This window comes from Acanthopagrus latus, chromosome 4, assembly GCF_904848185.1.
Source record: "Acanthopagrus latus isolate v.2019 chromosome 4, fAcaLat1.1, whole genome shotgun sequence".
Lineage (NCBI taxonomy): Eukaryota > Metazoa > Chordata > Actinopteri > Spariformes > Sparidae > Acanthopagrus > Acanthopagrus latus.
Window position 1 is genome coordinate 22,735,072 of NC_051042.1, and position 22,114 is coordinate 22,757,185.

At 40.5% G+C, this 22,114-nt stretch overlaps 1 protein-coding gene and 1 long non-coding RNA gene across 2 annotated transcripts; one reads left to right on the plus strand and one right to left on the minus strand.

Moving 5' to 3' along the window:
- Positions 1-117: 117 nt before the first annotated feature.
- On the plus strand, positions 118-17,432 carry LOC119018037 (DNA-binding protein RFX7-like). Its single transcript, XM_037095364.1, has 9 exons — positions 118-864; positions 5,442-5,475; positions 9,145-9,230; positions 9,508-9,630; positions 11,593-11,709; positions 12,761-12,845; positions 12,964-13,177; positions 13,465-13,745; positions 14,061-17,432. The coding sequence occupies exons 1-9, from the start codon at positions 743-745 to the stop codon at positions 17,256-17,258; spliced, it is 4,260 nt and encodes a 1,419-aa protein (XP_036951259.1). The 5' UTR covers positions 118-742; the 3' UTR covers positions 17,259-17,432.
- Positions 12,937-21,831, minus strand: LOC119018042. Its single transcript, XR_005074640.1, has 4 exons — positions 21,408-21,831; positions 20,919-21,007; positions 13,624-13,782; positions 12,937-13,065 (listed from the first exon to the last, which is right to left on the minus strand). It is a non-coding gene; the product is annotated as an uncharacterized LOC119018042 (long non-coding RNA).
- Positions 21,832-22,114: the final 283 nt, after the last annotated feature.

The window sequence follows — 22,114 nt, forward strand, 5'->3', positions numbered from 1 at the left end:
GCTACTGCTGCTTCTACTACTTTTACTGCTGCTGCTATTTATTTAATGTTTATTTCTAAAGGAACAAGTATTTAGCATAAATTGCCATACATCAAAACATTTACAGCAATGTCCATCCCTAAAAGGCGTATTCTTCTTCTTCTTCTTCTTCTTCTTCTTCTTCTTCTTATTATTATTATTATTATTATTATTATTATTATTATTATTACATCTGGAATTATGCTTGGGTAACATTTGTTTTTTGTTATAATGATGTCCATACTCATAGTAACCTGATAGTAACGTGCTCCGTAGTAACGTCCTCTGCCTACATGTTGTTTTTAATACTCGGGGTCTTAGTGCGCATGCGTGTGCCCAACAGCTACTACTCACCCTGCACATGCAGAGAAATCCCATAACGTGAGGGGCACAGCACACCGGAGGAACAAGCTAGTTGTCTTCCAGCTGTCCGTTTGCTGTGTACACCTGCTCTTATTTATACCCATGCATCACCTAGAGTTTGGCAGCGACACGTAGTTGTGCTGCACAGCCTCTTCAGTTCACCAAGTGTGCGGACTTGAAGCGAGCGATGTCGGAGGAGGACAGGGTGGCAACAACAACAACAACAACAGGGCGCGCTGCTGTCCCGTTAGCATCGCGACGTCCACCGGTCCATGTTGCTTGACTCTGCCGGCCAGAGTACACCCGACCACGCCTCCTGTCCAGTCCAGTCCTGTCCAGAGCCGTCCCGAGGCCCAGCGTGATGGCCGAGGAGGACCCCCAGCAGCAGCCGGACCGCGGGGCGAGGACGCTTCCCGGCCTGCTCCCCGGGCTGCAGGGAGCTGAGGCCAGTGCGCTGCAGCTCAGGATCAAGAACTCCATCTGGTGAGGAGCTGTCTGTCCACATACTGCTGACCATGGGTTGATGCTGCTGGGGGGAATTACTGAGGCTTTTCACTTACTAAAAGTAGCAATGCCATAGTGCAAACATACTTCATTACAGGTAAACGTAGACAAGTATAATCAGTAAAATGTGCTTATATGAAAAGTAAACAGCCCTGGTTGAGCCCTTGTGATATGATCAATATGCACTGTTATTATTATGTTATTATTGATGTATTAATATCTAGGCTAGCCATACTGTTATAGTTGCTGGAAGTGAAACCAGTTTCACCTTTATGCTGCTCGGAAGTTTATTCATTGTATCATTTTTTACAAAATGATATCAAATAATGTGTTTTATATTTGAAATAGTAAATTGCTAAAGTATTTAGCTGTCAAATAAATGTTCTGGAGTAAAAACTACAATGTTTCCCCTTGAAGTAAATTGTGAGAGAAGTATAGTGTAGTTGCAGTAGAGTGAAATATACTCTTACTACTGAAGTAAGTGAAGCACAGTACTCGAGTAAATGTGCTGAATCTCCTTTCACCACTGTGTTACATCAGCAGAAGTAGCAGCACCATCATGTTAAAATATCACTGCATACAAAATGTCCCTAAAGTGAAAGTTCAAATGTATATCAGCACATTTCAGTGTTTGAGCTGCTCAAGAACTGATTATACAGTATGTTTTATATGTAAAATATGAATCTGTAGTAACTAGTAGAGAAATACTAGTAATTAGTAAAACTGGGATGTTAATCTATAGGTCAGATAAGTGGGAAAAAGTTTTTGGTTTTTTTTCCCTCTCAAATCCAGTAAAGTAATAGTGGCATTAAGTTGAAGTCCTCACCAGCAACTACCTCAAAGTTGCACTGAAGAACAATACTGGAGTAAATGTATTAAGACACATTCCACCACTGTCAGTAGTTCTAAATATGTAGTTTGAGCATCAATACTTAATTAAATGATAAAGGACCGACTGCCTCTGTGGGAATGTAAACGTTTTAGGAGAGAAATATAGTCATGGTGGACATGATCAGACATGTCAACCTTCTCAAACCTGAACTGTATTATGGGTATATGTTGGAGATTGTCTGTTTGGGCTGGTTTTTAATGCTGACAAACAGAACTAAAAAGATAATCTTATGATCAAAATCTGTTCATCAGGACTCAGACTCTTGTTCGGACATTGTTTTAGGGTGATCCTCAGCATTCTGGAGTGGATTTACTCATGTACATTACAATGTTGATGTATTTGTATTCAGCCTATCTCGGTTTCATATTTCTTTACGCTCTTTTACTGAACATCTCCCCAGAATATGTTGTTCTTTTTACTAAACAGCATATATTTGACAGTTAAAAATACTACTTGCATCAGTAGGTACACTGTGTTATTGTAGTGTAAGGTAATCTAAATCTTACAGGGTCACTCTTCTTAGATAGTTCTGAGTACGAAAATCATTTGAATGCAGGATTTGTAGTTGTAATAGAGTAATGCTACTTGATTTTTGATTGATTGATTTATTTTTTAAGCTGATTTTTGAGTTTCATCCCCAGCTTGTCAAATGCTGACGCTTTGGGAGTGTAGTTCTGTTCGGCCACCATCACAAAACATCTATGTTTGATGATCTTACAAATGAGACCTTAGAGTAAAAATCAAACTCACCTCTTCATCGCTTGCTTGTTTACTGATCTCGCAGTAGCAATCTATATTCTGTCTGTCTGTCTGTCTGTCTGTCTGTCTGACTGTATTTTTACCCAGTTATGTCTCCGCTCCCTATTTTCATCATCAAAACACTAATGGCATGCTGAAACCAAACAGCTACAGTATAAATTGTATGTCCTGCTGCAGTGGGTGAATTAACTTGACATAACTCAGTTTGCAGGAAACTCAGAAAATGTTGACTGGGTTACTCAACTCTTGCAGCACCAATGTAATGTAATCAACAAGATGTGTTTCTGAAAACTGCTCACACATACCAGACATAGAGTATGACCTTTATTTAAATTATTCAAATGATTTCCACACTAGTTTAATTAAAAGTGCCCCCCAAACTCTGATGGCTGTGCTTAGTTTTAGGCTACAAATAACTATTTCCAAAAAATAAGCCAGACAGAATCACATGACTGTAGTGACTGTGAAGTATAAAATTACAGTTTGAAAGAAGCAGGACTGAAGCCTGTGGGATTTCACTGAACAAAATAAAAAAATAGATTTAAAAAAAATGAATCAAAAACCTAATGTCACAGAATCAATGCAAGGCGTGCCTAGAGTGTGTAAAGAGGGTTAAGATTGCTGGACAAGAAAAAAATGCTATTTTTCTTAACAATTGTTACGAGTGTATGCTTTCCGTGGCTGCAGCTATTTAAGGCCGTCGTCTGACTGGAAATAACCTTTTATTTCTGAGTGCGAAGGAACATAACGTGTCGAAAGGCTGAACTACAAGAAAGCACAGCAGTTCAGAGTTGAAATGTCTGCAGGAAAAAACCTCAACGGAAACATGTCACCCAGCTGAGGTCAATAACATACTGGGATATTGAATGTTTGTCTCTAAATCGTTCACCTTAAAGAGGATTAGAGCATAAATATTGACCTTCTGCTGCCGAGTGGCTCATGGCAGAAGGAGACCATCTTGCAAGTTCAGCAATATTGTCTGTAACTACACCGCCACTGTGTCTTCATTTGGAGTAATAGTCTTAAGTGTTACTGGGCTGCTGGTTTGTACTTAAGCCGCCCAATCAGAGGCTGACTTACACCTGGATATCATACGTAATGTGATTTGAAGGATCTCTTGTATCAGTTCTTTAGTCCTTTTTCTAATCTAGGTCTCAGGTGTCATTCAGTCTAGCTACCAAATCTGCCTTACAAACAGCTTAATGGCGGCCCTTCTGCGCGGACAAAATCCTTGGCCACCCAGTAACAGTGAATTAAAGTGAACTGTTCTCGTCGTGGCTTAAAGAGTCTTTAAATGAGACTAACCTGCTGCCTCGCAGTAAACAACAACCTGGCCTGTCTGCAGATTAGGAGTTTAGAAGTGGAGATGTTGTTCGTGTAGCTGGTTTGACTCTGATGTTTCGCCTGTTGTAATCAGTATAGAGGGCCTTGTGCTGTGGTAGTGGTTCTCAGAGATTATACTTTAATCATTTCATTCAGTACTTTCACTTTCAGTAGTCCACATTTAACATACTACTCTGCTCATACGTCAAATCGTGCCCCTAAACAAGCAGTTTTAAAATGTGAGAGTATGCAAAGACACATAATGGAGGCAGGATATTGAATATGGTGTCCACAATGACATGAATCTTAATCTGCATTATAGTCTGTAAAATATGAATAAAGTTTTCATATCACTCAATATATAAGCCAATTCTGATATATCTGTGATATCAGCTTACGGATATATCAGTTGGGCTCTATATGGATCTGACTGAAAACCAGAGGACACAGCATGGTAGAGACTTGTCAATCACAAGGAAGCCATGCCCTAAAAATACATACCCTGCTCTTTTTTTAAAAGTTGTTTTAAGGAAGACTTATATCTAGCTATTGAGACCATTAACGTATTAGTAGAGTGCATACTGAGGTAATAAATCAAGTAAGGAGTGGGGTTGTTTTCTCATAAGTTTACATAGAATCAGACTTTTTTTTTTTTTTTTTTGGAAATCTGTCAAGTCAACCTCGCTGGCCACAAGAAAGAGCAAAGATTTCAGGCCTTTAAGTATACCAAGTATTATACTTTGTATTATATAGACAATGGTCAGGTTGTAAAAAGACTTCTGTTGCATGGCACCTAGTGGCTCCTTCTGAGTGTCACAAGGTTTATGTCTGTCAACAATGATGGCACTTTATTTCAGTGGTCGTCTTGTCAGTTTACTGTGGAGACGGAAAAGCCTACATGAAAAAAACTCTGTATGGTTGAGGAGAAGAGTGACGTTTCAGGGAAAATGGATCAACTCTTACTTTACCTGACCTCAGGGGCCAGATAAAGTTGTCTGCTTCAAACAGAAATTCAGTGTCATGAGTCTGATCACAAATCCTACGAGCTTTAAGATGCTCTGGCATCAGATAGAGTAGTTTAGTTTGTCCTTTTTTGTGTTTACTTGCTCTCATAATAATGACTGGCATTCATTTATTTGCTGTGCATGTATTGGCTGAACTCTGCATGTTTACAGAATCTATAGTTTGGGTATGACTATACAGTGTGTCTCAGACAATCACAATAGAACAATTGGAAACACTTTTTTTTTTCCTTTCTTAAAATATGTTTAAATAATGGCTTCCCATTTGTATCAAATTCTTCCCACAACATTAAAGTGAAGTGGATTTCTGGTGTGACTGTATGTAATTCACTGTGCTTCTGTCAGAGACAATGTGACCACAGTGTCTGTCTCTGTCTCTCTCTTTTTACATATGACAACATGTGTTCCTGGTGGTGGGATACATGACCTGAGAGATGCTGAAGGGAGGGTCGTCTCATACCAAACATACCTCTGCTTTATAAATAAATACTCTTTAGACACAAGCACTCATCGTGTTACAGCGGCTTCATTCTAATTTATACTATCTCTCTATTTTGCAGCAAATCTGTTCAATCGAAAGTGGAAAACATTCTGGTGAGTATTCTTAATGTCTTTTTCACCTACAAATTGTGCTTTTAATGAAACTTAATCGTTATATTTAACTGTTACCTTTTAAAATATTGTTTGTAATTTATCTTTGCAGTTCTAGCATGTAGAGCTGAAACGCTAGTGTTTCCCGATGGTTTGGTTTCCTTCCGTGCATGATAAAAAATTAAAGAAAAAGTCAATCTGTTTTCAGCAGCATTTCAGGTCAATCTATAGAGGGCGCATCTGAGACCAGACAACTGTACTGAACTACTGGCTGACTGGGCTGGCTCAATTATGACTGTATTTTGATTTTTAGCTATGAAAGTTCATGCCTATGAACGTTATTTCTTTACGGCGGATATCAACACAATGTAAAATCTGTGGGATGTAGTGCTGTGTTCAGGAACAGAGGTACTGATGTGCAGCGGGCCGCAGTGGGCCTCTATGAACGTTGGCTACAAAGGATTAACCTTTGAGCAGCCTCATGAACAGGTCAGATATGCCCTCAGCAGACCAGAGTCTGATTTTTGTCTTCATGAATAGAGCATAAACCGATGTTATGATTCAATATTAATCAAATGTCGCCTTGGGTGAAAAAACTTATAGTTCGTAGTACACAAAGATGCACATTAACTAACAAAACACAGAGTGTGTATGTGTTCGAATGCTGGTAACATCTTCGTATCAAGGTAAAGTGAGTTGAAGGGGGGAAAGGAGTTCACTGTGCAGTGCTGATGACACAGTAACTTACAGACATTGACAGTCCAAGTCAACAGAGCAGGAAGTGAGTCGCACTGAAAAGGCCAACGGTGTCCTCTGAATGATACACAACAGGGTTTTATCAGGATGGCTTTTAAAAATGCAGCCCACAGATGATAGATTATGCCCACCATTTTTTCCTAGTTACAAAAAAGTGCTTATTTGTAAGAATTATGTGTATGTACATGTATTCTTCATGGCTGATGCTGCTCAGTATCTTATCCTCAGCACTGGGTGAACTGTGGCGGCCTAACAACAAAGAAGTTAATCAGAGGAGAGCCACATTTTTAGGAGCCAATTAGAAGGGAGAACATATATACACATATATGTGAGTGTATTTGAGTGTAGACATGTGTTGGCAACGTGTAGACGTGCCTGTACAGTCACCACGCAGCAAGCTGTCCTGAGAGGAGGGTTAACAACAATTGATTCAAGTTCATCTTACAGGCTATTTTGTTCTGCAGAAGCCTGTCTGACCCTTTGTGTCTGTCTGCAGCACATACACTATATGTGTGCACATGTGAGTGTGTGTACAAATGTAGTGTTATGTTTCATACTTCTGCACTGCTATGGGCTTTAATTTGGAGTGAAGCATTTTTTAATGTGCGTTGTGTGGCTCTGATAGGCAGAAAGCTCAATTTTGGTCTTGTCCGACTACAGAAGATTCTGCCTGCTGATTTCAGAGTCTCCTACGTGCCTTCTGGCAAACTATAGCAAAGATGTCCAACAGTTGTGTTCACTGCCTCTCAAGCTTTTAACCCCTTCAGAGGTCTCTTGGTGGCTTTCCTCACTTGTCTACTTCTTATACACTCAGCTTTGAAGACAGCCGGCTCCAGGCAGATTTCAGGTTTGTCTAATTTTCAACCTGAAAGTCTTCTGAGCCAACTGACACTGACTCAAGTGATCTTATTTGTGGCAGTTCATCAGCTTTCTTGCTGCTTCCTCTTTAACCCTCGACTCCTCTCACACATGAAGCAGTACTCCATTTCGCGGAGTTGCTTAGAGAGTTGCTTCTTGTTGTCCAGTGATGATTCAGTTGTGTCATATGAAAGACTGAATTCATATTTCCTTTTTGTCATTAGTTTAATGGTCCCATTTTAGATTTCATACTTTTGGGTGTCTACAACAAAATGTTTACGTGCTTTAAATGTTAAAAAAACAGACTGCTTTTCTGACACTGTCCATTGCTGCAGCACCTATCTTCACACACTGTCTGAATGCTCCATTTTAGCTCCCAACACTTTAAGGCCACTCTACCGAAAAGCCCAGTCAGCTCTGATTGGTCAGCTCTCACAGGTCTGAGAAGGCAGCGACCACTGTGTTTCCATATCAGCTCTTAAAGTGTTTCTGTACAGTTGTGACATCACAAGTTCACAGTCCTGGCAGCTCGTTTGAAGGCACAATTTTCTGAATACAGGTTTTTAATACGTGTTAATACAGTGCAAAATATAGTGCAAAAATTGGAATCTCAATTCCTAGATCATAGAAATTTTCTTTTTCAATTATTTCTTTGTAAGTATGTAATCAAAAGACAAAATGGCACGTTTTCTTTAACAAAAAACATGCCTCCTTAAATCTACTTTGATTCAATGTTGTAAGAAAAATAATTACAGTGTGGAAGAACCCTCTTTTAATTGTCACTGAATTCCTTCCTGCTGGGTTAGAGTACTGCTTGGTGCTGCTGCCATCTAAACCAGCAGAATTTAAACTGCTCCCTCTTCACGCTCTCATGTTTCTTTTTCACCTTTGAGGAACGTAGTGAGAAGAGCTCAAGACTGTTAGTAGGTCAGAGGGCCGTGCTGAGGAGGTTCAGTTTGTCATGTGTCGTATGTTTTGGGTATGAATGAATGAGAGGGAGCAATGAAAATGCAAAAATCATCATGTGTAGACATGATCTAGAGTATGTTTAATGTTCCATAGTACTGGTTTGTCGGTTCATGTCCCCTGGCTGCCGGTTGTATGTTTGTCAAGGCAACCGGGCCAGAGTATCATGCATTAGAAGTTGAAATGTTCTTTTTAGTTTGCCTATTATTATTATTATTATTATTATTATTATTATTATTGTTATTATTGTTATTATTGTTATTATTATTATTATTATTATTATTATTATTATTATTATTTGAATGTATTTGAGTTTATTGTATGTTTGCTACTATAGTCACATATGTACTGAGAATCGGCCAGGATCAATGTTCACTCTTTTACTGTTAAAGGTAAGATGGTATGGTCTGTATTCTCTTGAACAGGGGGAGAAACTCTCTGGGCTGTTATTATTATGTAATTTATTTAACCAGTCTCAGTCGTCTTGGGCAAAACTAAACCCAGAATGCAGCGACGGTGCCTCGACAAAAAAGTGCTGGGGGAACTTGTTTTGCATTTGGGGCATTGAGCCGTGGCATTAAAATTGCTGAATACCCACAAAAGAAAAGATACCAGCTACTGGTTTGTTTAGGTTGGCACCATTGGCAACCAGGTCAGGGTGACTTGCCGTTATCAGTGCGTAGATTGCTAGCTTGGAGCTGGTTGTTGTTGTTTAATGTAGAGCCATGGAAAGTTTTAACATGCAGATAACGGAAGGGAGGGAGACTGAAGTATGCGCCCAATGACAGGCTTTGCACCAACAGTCTACATGCTGTGAGTCAGTCATCTCATGGCAATCCATTGAACAACAATTGAGATATTGTGAGACAGTGGCGGAGAAACCAACCCGCAGATTGACAAAGTTGAGCAGTGCAGCTAAAAATGAATAACTTAGCAATCAGTCGGGTTTACTTTCGTGAACTCTCCAAGAATCACTCCCTCTTTTGCTGTGTGTGCTCACCTGTGCAACAGGATGAGCTATACATTTTAATCCTAATTTGTGCTGATATACAGGAGTGACAAATATTTACACACCTCTTTTTATTTCTACAGCAAGATGTGGAGAAGTTCTCAGACATTGAAAAGCTCTACCTCTACCTTAAGTTGCCTTCTGGTCCGAGCAGTAACACTGAGAAAAGGTAAGACTACACCTGCTCTTACAGACTTTACAGGACAATGACCAGTTAATGAAATATGTATGAAGAGGGAATGATCAGTCATTGATAGTGGCTTACATTTCATTTCACTACTGTCATAAAAAATGTTTATCGTGAAATTCTGTACACACACAGATCTTAAATTAGCTTTGGCCACGTCTCAGGACAGAGGTCACACTGACTTGAGTCAGATTAGATGTTGTTTCTTTTGCTGGGTCATTTGTTGATCAATCAGTGATGATGAATAATCTTTTCTCAGTGACCAGAGTGCCCTGTCATCGAGCCGCACACAGCAGATGCATGCGTTCAACTGGATCCGCAATCATTTAGAGGAATACCCAGAAACCTCTCTCCCCAAACAGGAGGTCTATGATGAATACAAGTAGGTATAATCAGAAAGTTCTTGAAAGCTACATGTTACATTTTCTGAAATGAGAATAATATTTCTGTTACTAAAAAAACTAACCAATTTCAAGCTGAGGCTTTATTGTTTAGTCTATTATTAAACACATGAAGATCATATATAACAGAGAATAAATCTAACTTTTTTCATGAATTAACTGTGTGCTTCACTATTTATTTGAATATTTATCGCTGGTTTTCACCCCTTGAATAGGTAACAGCTTCTGATGTTTGAGATTCTCTCTCCTCTAAATTGCCGCCAGCTAAAGCGTCAGTATAAATAGACTCTGCAGGCTTGGGAATCACAGAGTGCAGCATGTGTCGGTAATATTAGAATGGAAAGTCTGAGACAGCCATTGAAATGCTCTGACAGTATTATGTAACTGTCTTTTTAACTCTACCAGATCAGAAATACAGTGCCCTCCAGAAATATTGGCGCCTTTAGGACCGACAGGTGAAAAGGCTTTAAACAGACACAATGTGCATCCCTTTAAAACTACGAAAACATTTTGTCTTGAACAGTAAATCAGTTGGTAACTAATATTCACATGTCCTGCCACATGCTTTTACTATGTGTGTTTGATCATTTGTTTGAAAGAAATACACCTCGTAGTTTAAAATAGCACAGAGGAAACATTTGAAGATTAACACACACACACACACACACACACACACACACACACACACACACACACATACACATACACACACACAATTAAGCCATTTGTGTGCTCTGAACCTGCATTGAACCAGAGTTCAGAGCTGGAACTCAACTGTACCTGATAAGAAACTGGAAACAATTTGTGTCAGAAGACTCAATGTAGATGTTTCAGCAAGATAATGTCATCAGTTAACTCAAGTCATACTCTGCAAGGACTACAATTTATGTTTCATACACCCACGTGTCTATATGGTTCATACTTTGGAAAAATAACTATTAAAGGTACTATATTTTATGTGGGAATTTGGATGGAGCAGAATCAACCTCATTATATTGCAGTTCTTGATACTTAAAGCTCATTTATGCTCATATCTGCACATTTTTTGAAAGCATACAATTACAGAAGAACGGAGTAGTTACTGCTATGGTCACACAGGCTAGTATATCAGTGTAGCCAATAATTCAAACAAGACATGAAAAGACGTTTAAAAAATAGCAGATCTTTTTGAGGAGAGGTCATTTGAGTTGGTGAGAAGTTTTAAACATCTGTATGATGTAACTTCAGCAGAGAGACAAATAGTTACTACAGAACAGCTGGGAAGAGATGGTGATGGATGATGGTGATGGAAAGTGGACGTCCGTGTGAGCCCGATTTCATTCTGAGCAGAATTCTCTGTTGATTGTACTGCGTTAATGAGCCTTTAACTTTACATTTTGATACCTTTAAACCTGCTTTAACTGATTCGGCAAGGTTAGGGCAGCACAGGAGGCTGTAAATCCAACACTGACTTCAGCTTAAAAAGTTGATATAGCAAATTTGTCCCTATTTACAAATCCAGCAGTCGCAGAGCTACATTACCTGTCGTGTTTCTGACCATGTGATACATTTTAGTCCAATATTTACTCTCTTCAAACTCTGTGTTTGGTCTCCACCAACTGTCTTTTTAGCTTCTAATTGTTCTTCTCTGCAAGTCGCTCCTAGTCGTAGTCACTAACTTTTGTTGGGTGTTTGGTGCTGGACAGGAAGTGTCGGAGAGCAGCTGCCTGCTGTGGTTTAAAAAGACATTTCTGAGAGCTGAGTGAAAAAACCTTTAAAGTCTTCTCATGCCCCTTTAGAGCAGGTCTAGGCCACACTCTTTATTTAAGTAAATCAAAAAGACCCAACATGTCCCCCCATGAGCAAGCACTTGTCACTTTCGACAGTGCAGACCTGCACTCATGATATCACTTCACATTCAAATTCTCCATTCTTACTGACATTTATTTTGTAATGTCTTTCAGGAGCTTCTGTGACAATCTGAACTACCACCCGCTGAGTGCTGCAGACTTTGGCAAAATGATGAAAAATGTCTTCCCGAACATGAAGGCGCGTCGACTTGGCATGAGAGGGAAATCTAAATATCCTTGACTGGAATGGGTTGTAACAGTCTGGCCTCTGTCTCTGGTCACAGACCATCTGCTGTTGCAGTTCATAAGCTCTCTAAATATAGATGTGAAATGAAATAAAGTCCCCCTCTGCCTCTGAAGCAGAGGCATAATACAGAGGCCCCTCGGGGGAGTCACTGTGATCTTGACCTTCATGAAAAGGGAACTTTCTATTTTAATTTTATTATTATTATTATTTTTTGCAAAATTTGGTTTATATTTACCACTTTCTGTCATTCATGTTAATTGAATAAGTTATTCATTTTATGGGGGTTTGCTTGTTGAAGGACTTTTGATTTGAACTCATATTAGCCAACTGTCCAATGACCAAAAATGTCTAAAAAGGATTTATTGTAATTAATACAATAAGTCAGGTACCAAAAAAAGATCTTATAAAAGAACTGGATGTACATCAACATAATTAACACATGTAAAATGTAAAATAATTTTGAATTGAGGTAGATTTACTCCAGTTAACACTTGATTTATGTTATATTTAGGTCTATAGACATAAAAGTTTGTGGATCACTTCACTACATCCATCATTTGAGACATTGTGTCTACAAATCACTGCAAATCTAAAAGCAGAACCTGGACCACTAAACCTGCTACCACGCTCAAATCAGACCTAAGCAATTCAACATAGACTGCAACTTAAAAATGTACGTATTTAGACGACTGCTCTCTAATAAAAGCCTTATTCCAGGTGCTTGAACTCAGATACAGTGTGCAATAAAAAAGTACTTACACTTTTTGATTTTTGCAGAAAGTGCCAAATGCTTTTTCTGCCATTCGTCATTTACTACAACTAAATGTTATATTCATTCAGACTTTAAATACTGCCTTTAAGGTTGTCAATTGTTCTGAGCTAATAGTTTAAGATGTCATTACATGTATGAATTATTGACTTTTATTATTGACTAGCTGATAGATAATTGTCACCCCAAAGTAGTGTATATACAGTATAATACCAGCCTATGTTTGTTTTCTTGAATTGTTTGTTTTTTTCTTAACACCAGCTTACATATTGCTATAGTGGACTAAGGAAGAGGCCCTTTGTTCACATGCCATCTTTACCAACTTTGGATATGCATAAAACAGGCGACGGAGTAAGCAATGCCTTGTTAATATCTCAGAATAATGTTATGTTTGTATTCTGACTCCATGAGTGTCACTGTCCTGTCCTGCAGTGTATCACGTGTTTAACTGCTTATCTCTTGCGTGCAGCTCCAGTGTGATGTCTTAGACACAGCAGGCCAGCTGAGCAGCATACAGGAGGACGTGCGGTTTGCAGCCTGTGATCTGGTGTGCGAGTGGGCCCAGAAGGTGCTGAAACGACAGTTTGATGACGTGGAAGACTTGGCTCGCTTCCTAATTGACAGCCATTACATCAGCAACAAGTCTTTGGCAGCGCTCACTATTACAACTGGCACTGCAACAGGCAAGAGACAGTTTACATCGGCTTCATGCCTCCTGTCTAAAAACTGGTTGATATTGGCATCTAGTGGCAGCTGCCTGTTACTGCACTTCAGTTCCAGTTTGTTTTCATGAGGACAGCTTCATGTAGCTAATGTGGATGTACAGTAAATAAACAAATAAATATAGGTTAAGGTGTTTTTGTACATGTAATTCAAGCTTATATTTACATATTTCACATTATGATGATGAGGTCATTACTTTTGAGTAATAACAGTGCTACGCATCTAAATCCCTGTTTCCTTTTTTCAGAGGTGAACACTCCACAGTCGGTCTCAGCATTCGTCCCCACCGCCGAGGCTCACTCCTTCCAGCCTCATGTGACCACCCTGTCTTCACCTTCTGTCGATGCGAAGCAGCAGCTCCAGAGGAAGATCCAGAGGAAACAACAAGAGCAGAAGCTGCACTCACCTTCACCTGGAGAGGGACAAACTAAGAGGGCTGACGACGGTGTGCCTTGTGCCAGCCCCACTCCTCCGTCTCCTCAGACAACCATCGGCATTGTGGTCGCAGCGGTCCCAAGCCCCATCACGGTGAGAATGCAGGACCTTCCTAACACAATTCTGGTACCTGTCGTATGAGAAAGAATGATATTCCTGAATAGCTAAACCTGTCCTGAAAATAATACAGGTCCTGCCTCATTTTCACAAATTTATGTACGGCAACAAAACTGTGCAACAGGAAACATTACCCTCCTCACAGGTAATGAGAGTAGAATTATAAAAAATCGGAACATTACCTTTTGCATACAAAATTTAAATTATATTATGAGAATCGACAGGTAGAAATATGATGTTAGAAACTGTATGAGTGTTGTCTAGCACTCACTTGTTTTTTTCTTTCCACAGGTACAGAGAAGCCGGCAGCTGATGTCGCCCAGCCCAATGGGAACAGTAGAGAACAAAATGCTGCCACTTAACTTCCAGATGTTGACACAGCCAGTTCAGGCAGTGAAACAGAGCCCCAAACCCCCACAAAATATTCTAACCAGTCCCATGGGAGAACGCACTGCTCGGCAACGATATGCGCAAATTCTGCCCAAACCTTCGGCTGCGACTGCCATCACCTTGCGCTCGCCCTCCACCATGATCATCGGCAACAACCCCATTAAGACTGTGATGACTACATGTCATGTCAGCCCAGTCAGCTTGGTGAAGATGACAGCCATATCACTTGCACCCACCGGCAGCAATACCACCACTTCCTCTCTGCGGCCGGCTTCTGCAGGCATCAGCAACTCCGCAGTTGCGGAAGATGTCAGCTGCAATCAAAGCACGAGGAGCACTTCTGCAGTCCCCATTCTGGCCCCGGTGGCCAGGCCGGTGCAGGCTGTTAATACCCCTAACATCGATGTTGAAATGGAAGTTGAAGCTATACATAAAAACAGCCAAATGCAAAATTCTAGTAGTCTGATTTTGACCCAAGGGGCAATGACAAACAAGGCTGGAGGCGCCGTGCAGAGGGCTGCCAGTGTGCCCATACCTCAGACGAGAGGCTTCCTGAGTCTGGAGGAAACACCCAGCACTAATTGCAGTGGAAGGTCCTGCTCAAGCACTCACACTGTGGCAGCCACTGAAAGCAGCGATGATAGCATTGATAATACAAGCACTTTGCACTTAACTCCCTGCAATCAGAATACAAGTGCTGTTTCTTTACTCAACACCATCAGAACACCTTCATGTGGGGAGGGCAGCAGTGGAACATCAGTAAAGGAAGGTTTCCTGTCCACTAAGAGCCTCAGGAAACGCTCAAGCCTCAGTCCTGACTTTTCACCGGTCAAAAGGGTTTTTATGCCCCAGCAGTCAGTAGAGGGAGCTGCTGGGTCTGGATATGGGATCAGAAACACGGTCAGCAACATCCAAAGACCAGGAGCTCCTACCAGACCTGAAAGTGCACCAGTGTCGAGGGAGGTAGAGACGAAAATGAACTCGTCCACTCAAGTCCATGCACTCTGCACCTCCTCTTTCAGAGCCAGTGGTTTCTACTCTGTTGCCAAAACACAGGGCTCAATGCAAAGGAAAAATACCTCCACTGTTGTGGAAACTGGCACCTCGGTCAGTCACGCATTAATACAGCAACACCAGGGGCACACATTGGCTAGTGTGAATAATAACCCTGGCCTCCAACAACACTCAGGCGTGAGCGATGTGAGGAGTTCAACCACGGGGAGCCTGGAAGGAGTGCAGCAGCAGACCTACACTCAGTCCAACCTGGCGACTGAATCCTTGGAATTTTTCAATCAAGCGTCGTCGTCGAGCCAGCTCCCTATGCAGACGGATACAGACTACTTTCCCTTTGACGATGACGTGACTCAGGACAGCATTGTGGAAGAGCTGGTGCAGATGGAGGAGCAGATGAAACTCAACAACATGCAGGAGTTCGGAGGCTGTGTCACGCTGCAAGGCCAACAGGCGCTGATGCCAGATAATGTAACGTCAACTAATCAGACCATGACTGCTTTCTATAATGCCGCAAACAACAACGCGATCCACACTCCAACGCCGACGCCCACTCCTACACCCACATCAGAAATGATGGGAGGAGCCCAAGGTCTCACCGGAGAGAGCCCCTGCTCCCGCATCACCTCCACAACCCCAGTGGACAGTGCGCTGGGAAGCAGTCGTCACACCCCAGTTGGTACTCCACTGTCTAACTGCAGCAGCAACGTGCCTCCCAGTCCAGTGGAGTGCAGAAACCCGTTTGCATTCACACCCATCAACTCCAGCATCACTGGTTTTCATGACGGCAGCACCGTCTCCAGCAGCCCCGTCAAGCCCATGCAGAGACCGATGGCCACCCATCCCGACAAGACTCGGCTGGAGTGGATGAACAACAGCTACAACAGCAGCAGCAGTGGGAGCTTGAACAAGGCAAGCAGTGGAATGGGAATCCTCCCCAGCTATCAAGGCCTCATAGGTGATAATTTTCAAAAGCCTCATGCCTTCGCTGTCCCTCATGCACGCCACCACGACAGCCATTTTGGCCGCTTGACTCCTATCTCGCCAGTGCAGCAGCAGGTGTCTAGCATGGCCAAGCAGGAGGGTTTTGCTGTGCCTGCCCCTCTGGATAATAAAACCACCAACTCGCCTGCTACGACTTCTCGATGTCGCAGCGTAAGCCCTGCTGTGCATCAGAGGAATCTGAACACAGGAAACCTTCCTTACATCCCTCGATCAGTAGTGTCCCCTTTCAACTCACCTGTGATGCCCGAGATGTTAAACATCTTTGCAAACAGCCAGACAAATCTCAGGGTGAGCAGCATGGCTCAGAGGAGCCATTCTGTGCCGCTCAACGTCATGATGCAAACTGAGGTCCTGCCCACGCCGGGCCAACAATGCAATGGCAAGAACATCACCAATGTCCTTCTGAACAAGCTAGATGGGGACCAGGATGACACCGTCCGGGGTCTCGGCATCAATAATTTACCCTCCAGCTACACTGCACGCATGAACCTCACCCAGGTCCTGGAGTCTGACCCCAACCTCTCCTACAGTGACAACCAGCTCGGCCTGATGTCCTCCGAATCCACCAGCAAGATGCAGAGGCCAAATTACCTCATGGAAAATGCTATGAACGAACAAATGATTCTCTCAGCAGGTGACAGCAGAGCCTCTGGAGAGCAGCGTGGGCATCAGGCCCAGTCTATGCTGTTGTCTTTGAGTTCACAGCAGCATCAAGAAGAGCTGCAGCAGCACCAGCAGTTGGACTTCAGCCACACTGTGAAAGACCTCCTGATGGACAACAGCCTTACCGCTGGCAACCACCTCATGGAACAGGTAACGGAGCTTACTACAGGCGGGGCAGATTTCCCCTGTGAAATCAGAATGACATCGGAGATCTCCAGCAGCATCAATGACCTTAACGCATTAGACACCAACCTGCTGTTTGACCCCAACCAGCAGCAAGGACAATATCAAAACACTGCTGCAGAGGAGGAGCTGGCGAATGATGTACTGTTTCAGCAGATTACCAGTGAGGCGGCACATTCAAGTGGCCTCGACTGGCTGGAAAACAAAGATCATCCAACTGTTGGGTTGATGGGTTGATAATATTTTTTTATTTAACATGTTGAACATGTTAAATCTGTGGTTTGTTTTATTTATTTTCAGGCATTTACATTTTATAGTGCAACACTGGACACTTGTTTGTCCAGTCTAAGTGCCAGGCTGAACTGCAATGATGCTGCAGCACTGATTAAAATGCTGGTCATTTCCCTTTAATCAGTGAACATCGCCTCACCTTGTTTGATCAAGAGCATTTCCAACAACAAGTAAACAAAGGTTACTTAGCAAAAAAGACCCAATCCAAATCCTGCTTTTTTAAAATGCTTTGTTTGATATTCCAGTCAGAAATGATAACAGAGCCATGGATTTCTTCATATATAGATATGTGGGAATGAATGAAACAAGATAAATATTATTAAGCATTTTGCAACAACAACATTTCTTTATATCAATATGTCTAGATATTGGTAACTGCAAGCTTTAACTAACAGGAGGATAAGGCGCAAAATATATTTACTGCTGAACTAATTATATGTCATAAATGAAACATTTGTGTGCAATGTAAAAACTGGAAGCATCACAGGTTATCTTTGTCAGAGCTTTAACTGTTCATCTGGTGTCTGAAAAAAATATTACAAACAAGACAGTTTACAGAAATATCATTTAGTGACAGAATCAAATTCAGCTATTTAATAATGTTATGACCTCTCATCACTGATGTTCACGTTGATTGAGTGCAGGATGAGTATATGTTAATACTTTTAATTGTGCTGATTCAAAACAGGCTACTTTGGCTCTAATGCAGCACCCTCTCACACAGTACCCTGCCTACAACACTCTCTTATTTGGTTTACTTCATCGCTGGTTGTTTGAAATTTTGACACAAAGAGTTTGATTTTACTGTGAATTAATATCGGCCCCAAATAAGTTTTTTCACTCTAATAATCTGTATCAGTATCTGCCCTGAAAAGGCCACAGCAGTCGACCTCTAGTCTAAATTTTTTATATCAACATTTTCACGCTTTGTAATTATTTATGTTTAATAATTCCGACAATCATCTCAGATTTTGGCCGTCCTGGAGTCAGCCAGTAAATTTAAAGAGCCAAGTAAACCTGTCATCTCTATCAAAAAATCAAACCAATATCAAATCTACAAAATCATCAGTGCAATAATAGCAGGGCTCTGACAAAATTAAGATATTGATATCAGTAGTATGATTTGGCTTATTTTGCACATTGTTTGACACCTTTTGCAAAAATGTGTCCATCCATAGATCCATAGATATTTTAAGAAATATAAGCAATACGCTATAAGGAACAAAATAATAACTTCTCTCAGTGGTTCAGAGTAACTTTTTGTAGACACCTTGAGCCAAGAAGAATGACCTCTGTCCTGTTATGACACCCATAGATAAGCTTTAATTATGTATTGAATACTCATTTGGCATTGAAATGGTAGTTATGTCACACCAGGCATCGTAGTATGTACAACATGAAAGGTGCCCATCAAACAGGCGAATAGGAAAAAACCACTGGCTGGAAAAAGCGGATAAAATATATAAAAGAAACAATTTACATAAGAACTACAGTAACCCCCTAGAATGGGCGGGTTTTTGCACTTTTAAAGAATGAATCGTGTTTAAAAATAGAATAAAAATAGCATTTTGAGATGGTAAAAAAATAATAATAAGATATTATTGTATAAAATGGACGCAATACTTTCGGTTCCTACCGTAGCACTCATGATACTGCACTGACAATCTGTAATACTTGTGTTTCTTTACATAAATGCACTGTTTGGTTTTAGATGACAGAGGAGTATTTTTCACTGCACACCCTGAGATATAACAGCTAATCAACTGATCAAATGTGAAAGTCTTGTTCTACACTGCGTATGATCTGCGTGTAAAGGGTTTTGGTTTCTGAGCCTTATGTCCATACCAAAGACTTTTAATATAACCTGTAATAACATGCACTGAGATCAATCTACTGTGTGATGGACATAGCCATAACAAATGTATTGAATAATATGAATGAGAAAATGAGAAATGAGAAGTAAAATATTTGTGATGTTTGTGGCACCGGAAATCTTGTCTTTATAAAATCAGGACATCAAGGATTTCTTTGTTTACTATTGTTGAGGCTTTTGTAAATGCAAATGGAAAATGATCTTTTTATGAAAAAACAAAACAAAACACTCTAATGTGTTCATTCTGTGTTAGCATTAGATCCCTGAGTGTGTATTACTGGTCACACTGACATTATTTGTTGTACAGATTAGAGGTGTGGCCTGTTGTTCAGTGTGTTTTTGTTTTACTATTTATTCAGTGTGTTGTTTGTACAGAAGGTGTAACCTTGCAAACCATATAACCTTGTGGACTCACACTAATCGGACTTGCACTGTTACGAGGTTTTTTCAGCCTACTTTTTAAGTGTCATAGCATATTATCATGTATCATATGCAGTTGTTTTCTGCAGCATGATATTCGGTTAATAAAAAATAAGGATTTTGGCGGGAAAATTAGAAATTATTTGCACAAGTTTCAAAATGTGGGAATGAGACTATCCATAACTATATGGTGTAATACTAATGTCATGATATATTAAAAAAAACTTATGTCAAAGCAGATTATATCACCGTAATAGATGATCTCATTGGAATATAATTTAATTTAGACAAACCTCTCTTACATATATTCAGTTTTTTGAATCTGTTCTCTCAGTTTAGATGTTTCTCTTTACTGTGTCTGTGAAAACATTTGCATTTATTTGGTTAGCACTGATGTTTGTGTTACATTAAGCCTTTACCCTTCCTCTTGTTCAACGTGGTTCAGAGCTGTAGAACTGCCCTCCACTGTTGTGTTGCTGTGCCCAGTGTACAGGCGATTTTTTCTTTTTCTTTTTTTTTTTTTTGCATTTTAGCAAGTGCTTTTATAAGAGGAAGTGCTTGTTGATACTCATTTTTAAAGACTTTTTAAAACTAATAAACATTTTTAAGTACATCGGTATCCATGAGTCAGTGTTTCTTTGATATCAGCATAGGAGACTCTAGAGTTCTGGTAAGTAGCTCACTTGTTGGCATTTGTTAACTATTCTGGTGGTGCCTTTTCTTTTTGAGAATCACCAAAAAATGTGTGGAAAATAAAAAATACAGCACTGGGTACAAACGGTGGTGTCCTCAGGTTGTTTGGAGGCAGGGGCAAAAAAGTTTTTTAAAAAAGGCGCCAGCTGCATGTGGTCGGCAATTATAAACAGATGTAGCCGAGGAATGTCTGCATGGCGTTAAACGTCCACGGAATTGCACAACAATATGTTCAGAAAACAAAAGCCTCAGCTGAATTGTATTCTCTGCAGTCCATGAGAATCAGCAGACTGCAGTGATGGAACCGTGTCAGGTGCCTCAATAGATGTTTTTTAACAGCAGACATTTTTCTTCTTGTCAGTTTCCTGCTTTGAAAATTCAAAATGTCTGCTGTGAAGTAGTTAGGCATACTGATATATAGTGAATATAAAAGTACTGCGATCCGAGAAGAGGAGAAGATTCTTTGAGATTCACCACTGAATTGCCCACAGAGGTGTTTAAACAAACCTGATTAAGATCCCAAGACTCTCCCTTTTGTTGCACCTGTCAAACATCGTGCACATTTATCATTCTTATATTTCATGAAGTTTGATGAGCAGGGAAAATCACAGGTAACTCACAGCATTAATGATGGCTCTGTTCTGTTCTGGCTCTGTTCCAGTAAGTCGTATGACCGTCAGCCGGCATGCAGAGTACAAGGACCTTGGAGCTGTGGCACATAGAACATAGTTACGTACTTTTGCTCTGTTTTTCCTGCTATGATTTGTCAAAACGGCTGCTGTTAAACCCCCCAACATTTCTCAGACCAGCTGCCATCTGAGTTTAATTAGCTGGAATGACTGAAAACACCTGTGTGGTTGTGAAGGATCTTTGAAGATGACTTTCTATTTAAAAATAAATATTAAAAGCAAGGATAAAGAAGTAAGTAAAATGGGGGGGTGGGGTGGGGGGGATGTGGTAAGATAGAGGTCAACATTTGTAGCCCCAACACCTTGGAAATAGGGTGATGTATAAAAATGGAAATACTCTGGTAAAGTGCCTCAGAAATGAAGCAACTTTACTTTAACTATCCATTTACCCCTATGTGTTGAAGTGTAATAATACTGAACCTGTGCTGGATCTGGGCTCCCGCCTTCTTGCTTTGAGTAACTTGAACTCTCTTGTTGTTCGTGCAGCAGCACTAAACACCAGCACCGTGATGTGCCTGAGCTCGGCTTACTGTTTGACTGATGACAGCCCAAGCATCTCTGCCCTTTTCTAACCATCTACTATTTATGTTTCTGCAGACAGATTTGTGTTTGAACCACCATTATGGTTGCACATCATTAGTTACAGATGCAGACTTTCTGACCAGCTTCCTAATTTCCTGCCAGAAACTGCTTTCAGTTTAATTTAATTGAATTCAGTTTCAATGATAAATCACATTTCAGAAATTAAAGCTACACTTCAATGTTAATTATTTAAGCCAGCTGTAGCACTTACTAAACTACCTGACAGTAGAGTAATTGGTTGCAGTTATATACCCTTTTCAAAATAAATGTGAATATATATATTTTTTAAAAAACAAAGATGTTACATTACTCCATCATTTATTGTTTTCTAATAGCTTGGGTTGTTGCGTATAGGAAACTCGTAAATAAAGTTATCAAACAAAAAACTGTTGCCTCCGAAATGTAGTGGGCCAGGTATATACAGAAGCAGGAGATGGAAATACTCGGGTAAAGTACAAATACTCTCAAAGGTTTACTCAAATATAGCAAGATGATGCGTTCACTTGCCCTCTCTTCCCTTCGGTTATCTCAGGTTGTAGCAGCGA

Excerpts from the sequence above, each read along its gene's own strand:
- LOC119018037 (XM_037095364.1), top strand. The coding sequence starts at position 743 with ATGGCCGAGGAGGACCCCCAGCAGCAGCCGGACCGCGGGGCGAGGACG. Across the intron at positions 5,476-9,144 it reads CGAAAGTGGAAAACATTCTG|CAAGATGTGGAGAAGTTCTC; the intron begins GTGAGTATTCTT and ends TTATTTCTACAG. Across the intron at positions 9,631-11,592 it reads GAGGTCTATGATGAATACAA|GAGCTTCTGTGACAATCTGA; the intron begins GTAGGTATAATC and ends AATGTCTTTCAG.